The 9116-nt window shown below is 43.3% G+C and overlaps 1 protein-coding gene across 1 annotated transcript; it reads left to right on the top strand.

Annotated features, from left to right (window-relative positions):
- Positions 1–1645: 1645 nt before the first annotated feature.
- LOC140889066 (uncharacterized) lies at positions 1646–2095 on the top strand. Its single transcript, XM_073296767.1, has one exon. It carries the CDS (start codon positions 1646–1648, stop codon positions 2093–2095), a length of 450 nt encoding a protein of 149 aa, XP_073152868.1.
- Positions 2096–9116: the final 7021 nt, after the last annotated feature.

Here is a 9116-nt window from a genome sequence, read left to right as displayed (position 1 = left end):
CGTTGGAGGATCGGAAGCTCCGGTGCGATCGGACGGTCTGATCGGAGTTCGGACGCTCCGAACTTTGGCAGCCAGCAGTACACGTGATGTTAGCAATGATTTCATCATGGTGACGTAAGGGATGATGTCACTGATGTGCGATCGGACGCTCCGAAGTCCTGATCGGAGACTCCGATGTGCTGGCAGGATGCGTGGCAGCCATGCAGAGATCGGACGCTCCGTAGGGCATATCGCAGGCTTTGATATCGCTTTATAAATAGAAGGTTTGAGAGCTCATTTCAGCGCACCTTTCCCATTCCTTTCCTCTTGCTTCTTAGTCCAATTAGGCGATTCCGAGTCTTCTAGGCGTATCTCGGGATTTATTGAGTCATTCCAATGATCGTAACAGAGCTGTGTCCAAGTAGTGGGAAATTCGACAGCAACGGGCTGAAGACGGACGCAGGTATAGCTTTTAAAGCTTAAATAGTGATGCATGAGTATTTTTAATTGTAGATGCAGTAGCGTGGGCTTGTAGGTTTAGAACCTAGAGAGGTGTGCTAGGCTTTGTCTTCTCGGATAGAGGTACGTAAGTACTGACTGAGATGGCCAGTATGATATATATGTTTATATGTTGCATTAAAATAGCTTAGTTAAGGCTTTTAGAGCTTAAATAGTGATGCATGAGTATTTTGCATTGTAGATGCAATAGCGTGGCCTTGTAGGCTTGGAACTTAGAGAGGTGTACTAGGCTTTGTCTTATCGGATAGAGGTACGTAAGTAATGACTGAGATGGTTAGCATGATATATATGCTTATATATTGCATTTGTATGGGCTTTGAATTCCATGTTTTACCGCTTTAGCACATGCATGATTTTATACCAGACTGCATTTCGTGAGATGTGAGTCGAGTGTACGGGGAGGCTCAGCCCCCACGGTTTTTCCTATCACTGAAGGACGCCGCGACGGCGGAGACTGAAACTACAATGATAGAGGATTATACGAGTACTCCGCGGATTCGCTCTTTAGCAAGGTACTGTCTATTCACTGGAGCCCCTGAGCAGACTATTTTACCAAGGTTTTAAATTCATTTGTATGCTTCATGTACGTTTATATATCATTGAATTCTTATTGAGCGTAGTCTCTCGCGCTCTGTGTTTGTGTATCTTGGATTCCTTCGTGGTGGGGCAGGTATTAGGCTCGATGATACGGGTGGTTTGAGGTAGGAATGAGATCAGTTGGCAGTGCAGTAGAGTGAATTCCTAGTGGGGTGGGGATTTGACACTGTAATTTGATTTGGTTGTATAAACAAGATTTATTCTCGTATTCTTTTAGACCATCAGTTGTATTTTGTCGACTAGATTTTTTGTATTTACTTTCCGCTGTTATGCTTTTAAAATTAATTATTATGCATGCGCAATTAAAATTTGATTAGGTAGTGGATCCGGGTAGGGTCACTACATTTATTGGTATCAGAGCATGCATTTGTGAATTAGTAAGAGGATTAGAATAAATCTCTGTTGTCTTCTTGGACAGATGGAAGACTACGATGGAAGCCATGATAGCGGAGGTGGACGTTGGGGCGAGGAGGGCGATCGTAGAAATAGTTGAGAACACCGTCATCATCATGATGAGCGGAGACGTTTCAACTTGAACCAATTCTTGCAGATGGGTACTAAGCCATTGGTAGGAGGTAAGTCTCCGGAGGATGCAAAAAACTGGTTAGATCGTATAGAGAACTATTTTCAGGTGTTCCAGTGCACTGAGGAGAAGAAGATGGAGACCCTTGGTTTTCTGGTAGAGGGACGAGCGAGGAAGTGGTGGAGATCTACTTCTGCACCATTCGTGGCAGATCGAGGAGTGGTTACTTGGGCCGAGTTCCTGACAGCTTTTGAGAAATTGTATTTTCTCCCGGCTCTTCGACAGGCGAAGGCGAGTGAGTTTTTGAGTTTGAGGCATGGTACGATGATCATTTATGAGTACCAACATAAGTTTTTTGAGATTCTACCCTACTGTTCGCACAATGCAGCCAGTTCAGAGGCTAAGTACGACCTTTTCCTTCAGGGTCTGAACCCTGAGATTCATCAGCTTGTGGCAGTTGGTAGTGATATGACCTAAGAGGGCTTGGTGAGCCGTTGTCACAAGACGAGGATAGCATTTGAAGGAACAGAGCCTTACTTTCTTCCAGACCAACTAGGTCTTTGGTTCTGCGAGCCCAGTCTTTCAAGAAGCAGGGTGGCACTTCTTTTTTTTCTTCTTCTTCTTCAAGATCTGGATGAGTTCACCGTTTAAGTAGCCAGAAGATGAGTCGTTGCCAGCTGTGTAGGCGGAGGCATCCCCCAAGACAGTGTGCTCGTGCTTCCATTGCATGTTTCCTTTGCGGAGAGATGGGTCATTTGAAGAGAGATTGTCCTAACTTTATGGGAGCAGCGAGTGGTTCAAGGAGTGTTGGTGGTTCGCAGGCTTCTGTTCAGCAGTAGCAGCCGCAGTCGTGAGATCATTTGCAGTAGCAGCACCCTCAGACTTCTTCTCGTGGGCATTCTTCTTTGCGCCCAAGTACCCAGGGGCAAGTCTTTGCATTAAACCAGGAGCAGGCTGAGGCTGATAGTGATCGCATTATTGCAGATATCTTTAGTTTATGTGGTTTTCCTGCATGTGTTTTGATCGATACTAGTGTGTTTCATTCATTCATATTGCCACAGTTTGCTAAGAAGTTTAGACTGCCATTTATTCCTTTAGACGTGTTGTTAGCAGTTTCGACTCCGATGGGTCAGGAGGTTTTGGCTAAGGGTCTAGTGGTGGGTTGTATTCTAGATTTTGAGGGACATCAGTTGAGTGCTAACCTGATGATCTTATCTATGAATGAATTTGAATGTATCATAGGGATAGACCTTCTGACTACGTACATGGCTATAGTGGATTGTTACTAGAGGTTTGTCTAGTTTTGTAGTGACCCATCCCGGATCCACTATCTAATCAGAGTTAAGACCATAATTAAGCATGCATTAAATAAATCGCTGCGGAAGTCTTAAATACAAAAAGACCGGCGGAATACAACCGGCTAAACAAACTCGATTATACAAATCAATCGAATTTAAATAAAACCTACAGCTAATCCTGTTGTCTTCAAGGTCACTGGCTACTCCAGACTCCTGGTGCTCAATCCTGCACCTACACCTGCCCCGTCGAATAGGGTATCCAAATATACAGAAAATACTGGACATGAGCTCTAAGCTCAATACGAAAGCACGGATAAACATACAAATATGATGCATGCAAATGACAGGGTATCCATATCTGGGATAACTGTATACAAACTACTCAGACTGGCGCCTGGGATATAAGCTCGTCACATCGGGGTAGCTAACCACTGTGTGCGACCACTCATTCCCGAATCACGGACGCGGACCACGGAGTCCTTCCGGTATCAGTACCTAGGGGTACTCGATATCAAACGTCCTAACAGGGCTGAGCAACCCTAACTGGCTCATCTCGAAAGGTATACAGATGTACAGGCACAAGATGATATGCACATGCCGCATAACAATAATAACATGCAAACACATAAATGCAACATATAAGCATGCATATCCGCTGGCAATCTCAGTCAGTACTTACGTACCTTTCTAAGGCAGTCCTAGTAGTCCCACTCTAGGTTCCAAGCCTATCATCAAGTCTACAATGCAAATACTCATGCATCAATCAATAAGCTCTAAAAGCCTTAACTAAGCATTGCATACTCCTAAATAATTTAAGGAGACCATAGCTATACCTGCGTCCGTCGTCAGCCCACTGATGGCGACTATCCCACAGCTAGGGGCACACCCCTGCTGCAGCTCCACAGCCTCGAGCACTGCTCCGCTAAACGAGTACTGCTCAGCTACTATGCCAGACACTGTCTGACTATACTAGAATATATTTCCTACTCCAACTCTAAAATAAGAGTACCCAAAGCCCTAAAATAGAGCTACTAGGCAAAGGAGAGGAACTCGGAATTGGCAAGAAATGAGGAGCTCGGACCTCATATTTATAGGCATCGATCGGAAGCTCCGTTCCTCGATCGGAAGCTCCGTTCATTTAGATCGGAAGCTCCGTTCCCCGATCGGAAGTTCCGTTCGCTACGTGTCAATTCGGTCCACATGCAACCACACACCTGTCACCGACAGCCATCGGAAGCTCCGATCCTGATCGGACGTTCCGATCTCCCTGCTTCCGATGTGGTTCCGAACTCACCAAGATCGGAGGCTCCGATCCTGGATCGGTGGTTCCGATCCCACTCGAGTCATGAAACCCTCTAAGCCATTTTCGAGTGTCCTGGATCCATTTCTGGAATCCGTTAACTCTTCTGGAATTTCCTTAATCATGTTTTACTTAATCCCGACATGATTATACGATTTAATTACTCATTACTCATTAATCATTAGTTTTGGATACGGGCCACTACATTCCCACCACCTTAAAAGGATTTCGTCCTCGAAATCTAAGGTAAACCTCGGAATATAGTACAAACCACTTGTCCAATTCAGCAATAGTTCCGGTTCCAAATATTGGGTCGAATAACCTTCGACAGACCCAATCCTTGATAAAATAGTGTAACACTATTGACTAGCGTCAGTTATCCATCGATAACCTCAACAACACGGCAACTTCGGTCCAAATTGCCCATTGAATCAGTCACACTGCCTACAAATCTTAGCGATGACACCCTTGCTAAGATAGTAATTAATCAGCAGTTATCTATAGATATGTACGAACTCCATCGCAGTCCAACTAGAGAACAAGATACAACACATTGTATCTCACTGGTCTAACGGTAACATCTCATCTCTTGATGTTATCGAAAAGCCCTAAACAATCGACCTAGATTCAACTCTCGGTCAAATCCTCGATATCCTTTTTCCAAGAACTCGTGTGAGTTACTTTTTATCACGAAGGATAAAATATATTTTCCAAAACAGTACCTTATGCGAATAGAAATGGCAGCTACCGGCCACCCGCTCGCAGAGCAATCGCACCACTGCACGCGACTCTAACCATTTGAAATCCTTAGAATAATTGCGTTAAACCTTGATCCGAATCTCGCCATCGTAGATAGCATCTACTCGATTACATTAGTCATCCTGCCATGGATAACAACAAAATTCTGACAATTCCTGGCGTCATAGTATGTACTTTCAGTACTCATCCTGCCATTGGCCAACAAATGTTCCCAAAGAACAACAACTAGCAAACAAAGATTACTAACCCCAATTGTGATAAGATCCTCATACACAATTTCTTGTCTAAAAGCATTCTTCGAGGTCGTCGTCTCGAAATTCACTAACATCATGCTGAAACTCCCAGATGGACCACACCATCCTCAGCAGTAGTCTCAATCAGATGTTTACTTCCATATCAGAACTAGAGATAGTATCAACGAAAACGATTCCGGTTAATCCTGTTCCAGATAACCAAACCCTTGGCTCCCTAGCGGGGATAACCAAACTGATTCACCGCGATCCCGCACAGAATCTATCCATACAGATGGCAATTACGTTATCAAATCCTTTCAATGACACAGCATATCAGAACGCACTGGGATATCGGTGACAACAATCCTGCCAGACTCAGGAACACAAGTCTCAGCTGTTGTCTCATCCCATGAAACAACTAATGCTATCATGCTAATGCTCATTGAAATCCAAAAGCACTTGTCGAATTACCGCTCAAGAACAACTCTTGAGAAATCTGCTGGAAGCACCCAAGCTGATCATTCCGACTAACAGTCTCCAAAATTCGTTTACTGACAACCCTGGAACAATCACTGAATCCTTTTTCCGCAAACTGAATAAATCATTGCTAAAACCAAGCAATGTTCAGATCAAAATCCGTCACTGGTAGCCAAAGCAACGTTACCAACAACTACGATCGCAAAAGAAAACTAATGACCACTTTCGTGATCCGCAGAATCCAAAAGTCTCGATTCCCGCATCCCTGGAGATTCCTTAGCGACTAAAGAATTTCCTAAATGCACTTGAATCGCTATATCATAGCATACCATTTTTAAGTACTATTCCAGCACTTCTTGATTCACTATATCCCAATCAGTACCAATTGGAATATTCTGATCAATCAAGTTGATCTACTGTAGCTCTTGCTATGCCTGACGATACAAATTCTAATCAGACAATCACAGATCAAAGAAAAATCCCATGGCCGATCACTATCAATGATCTCAATGCCACACGTCCGCAGATCCCAAATACTTGAAATCAAAAGAATCACAGCTGATTCAATCACTCGTTTTTGACAGAGTCAGACAATAGTTACAAGTAGTCACTAGTGCTAAACCTGCACCAGTCTAGACATACTATCCACTGTCTATCTTCATCCAAGATGATCACAAGGACTTGTTCAACTCAAGCCGCAATACAAGTCCGAATGATTTCAACTATCGTTGAACATACTCCTGATAATTATATCTCTTGCTAAGACTGCAACAAATCGAGACTGAGGTTACTTGCCGCGGTGTCCCACCTGAAATCACCACCAAGTGTACACTGGCATAAATCACGCTATCCTCACGCCTCAAATCGTCATGTACAATCCTTAGCATCGGATATAATCTATCACTGAAGGAAACCATCAATGCTGAAAAAATACTAATCCCCGAGTCAAACGTTATAGGAAGTTCACAAACCAAACTCCTAGTTAGCCCCTATCACCAGAGCATCCAAACACCGACTAGATCCACCAGTCTAGCAGTAACCAATTGTCTAAAACTATCTGCTCAGAGTACGCACTTGTCAAGGAAATCCCTCCAAGACTGGTCCTTATGACAAAATCCAAAGCAATATCTCTGACGACAGTCAGACGATATCTAAACCACAGATACTTAACCAGCCAATATCTCTAACGACAGTCAGACGATATCTAAACCACTGATACCTACCAAGGCAACTAATCCAAATTCATACCCCGTTGTGACTGTTACCACAACTCTAGACTAGTAGCCTTCCCACCGCCAATCCTGAAGCACGAAGGCTTCCAGACATTCTCCAAAGTACGAAAGACTCCCAGAGTAACATTGGCATAGGGTCGCGCTCCATCATGTCTAGTCATGGTCATAGTCCACAACTCTCGGTATATATATATACTCGACTTGGTATCCCGATGAAATCCCATCATCACGAAGTCTCAACCTATGAAGGTTAATCAAGCTATTGATCTACGGAAATCACCTAGAACGAAACTCAAAATTCCAAAATAAGATCAATAATCCCATGCCCCCAGATGAATCACCTCATCAATGGCACTAACCCAGTCAAATGACTAAATAGGTCAATCCTAGGAAAACACCTAGACTAACCACACTTCAATTCGTTACCGCTGGCTTACCCAAAATCCATGAGCTAACCTAGTTGATTACCAATCAACTAATTCCAAGCCAAACTTTATAAAATTACTTGCAATCAATCACGAATTGCTGAATAAATAAAACATGAATCATTACTTCAAGTTATGTACAATTTCCTTTATTACAATCCCATGTAATACATACAGTATTCAAAATACAACAAATGTACATCCAATAACTTGAACTGATACAACCAAATTCTGATGATTCATTACAACTGAAATACTGTTTACAACTACAACAATACAGTATTTAAAATCATCAAATCTTGTCTTCGTTCCTTGAGCATGAAGCTTCCCATCGACACACGCATCGATACAAGCATACTCCCGTCCAAGTCTCTCTACATGTCCTCCCGCGAAGAACTCCGGAGAAATGGCACGTAATAGCTAACCAGCTATGCTCTGCGTCAGTGCATGTCGGTCGACTTCTTTTGCTCGCGATCTACCATCAGCGTTCTTCTTGTATCCGAATCATGCTTTTGAACATGAAGTTTCCCGTATGCCTAACAAAAGCATCAATGCAAGCATACCGGCAAAACCATGTTCTGCATGAGTTTACAGACCTTACGCTAGGAACCTGCCATGCCTTAGGCACTCGAAGCATTCCCTGGTAAAGGTCTATCTGACAATCTCTCCAACTACGAGTGGAGAATATTCGAGGACCGGAACCACATGGATTATTAAACACCATTCGTTCCAAAAAGCCCTCAGAGGTATCTGACGCGATATACTCGATCTTCTCTTCCAGTCTTCCTTGGCTGGAATCCATATATTCTTCGATCAACATCCAATGCATCAAATGATGAACTGTCCACAGCAGTCAGTCTATCTATCGATATGCTACTACTGGTGTTCTCATCACTGTTGCATTCCTTATAGTAAAGGCTTATGCCGCAAACCTCGGCAATGAAGAACCAAATCTTCTTTCGCTGGGCCTCAATCAATCCTACAAGGATAATCAAGAAGTCTTAATATCAATTTCCTAAGTCCCTTGCATGCATTGCTCTGATACCAATAAATGTAGTGACCCATCCCGGATCCACTATCTAATCAGAGTTAAGACCATAATTAAGCATGCATTAAATAAATCGCTGCGGAAGTCTTAAATACAAAAAGACCGGCGGAATACAACCGGCTAAACAAACTCGATTATACAACTCAATCGAATTTAAATAAAACCTACAGCTAATCCTGCTGTCTTCAAGGTCAGTGGCTACTACAGACTCCTGGTGCTCAATCCTGCACCTACACCTGCCCCGTCGAATAGGGTATCCAAATATACAGAAAATACTGGACATGAGCTCTAAGCTCAATACGAAAGCACGGATAAACATACAAATATGATGCATGCAAATGACAGGGTATCCATATCTGGGATAACTGTATACAAACTACTCAGACTGGCGCCTGGGATATAAGCTCGTCACATCGGGGTAGCTAACCACTGTGTGCGACCACTCATTCCCGAATCACGGACGCGGACCACGGAGTCCTTCCGATATCAGTACCTAGGGGTACTCGATATCAAACGTCCTAACAGGGCTGAGCAACCCTAACTGGCTCATCTCGAAAGGTATACAGATGTACAGGCACAAGATGATATGCACATGCCGCATAACAATAATAACATGCAAACACATAAATTCAACATATAAGCATGCATATCCACTGGCAATCTCAGTCAGTACTTACGTACCTTTCTAAGGCAGTCCTAGTAGTCCCACTCTAGGTTCCAAGCCTA

The sequence above is a fragment of the Henckelia pumila genome, chromosome 3 (assembly GCF_033568475.1).
Source record: "Henckelia pumila isolate YLH828 chromosome 3, ASM3356847v2, whole genome shotgun sequence".
Lineage (NCBI taxonomy): Eukaryota > Viridiplantae > Streptophyta > Magnoliopsida > Lamiales > Gesneriaceae > Henckelia > Henckelia pumila.
This window is presented reverse-complemented; position numbering and strand designations above follow the sequence as displayed.

What these genes read in the sequence shown, in the direction of transcription:
- LOC140889066 (XM_073296767.1), top strand. Translation starts at nt 1,646, where the DNA reads ATGGGTACTAAGCCATTGGTAGGAGGTAAGTCTCCGGAGGATGCAAAA.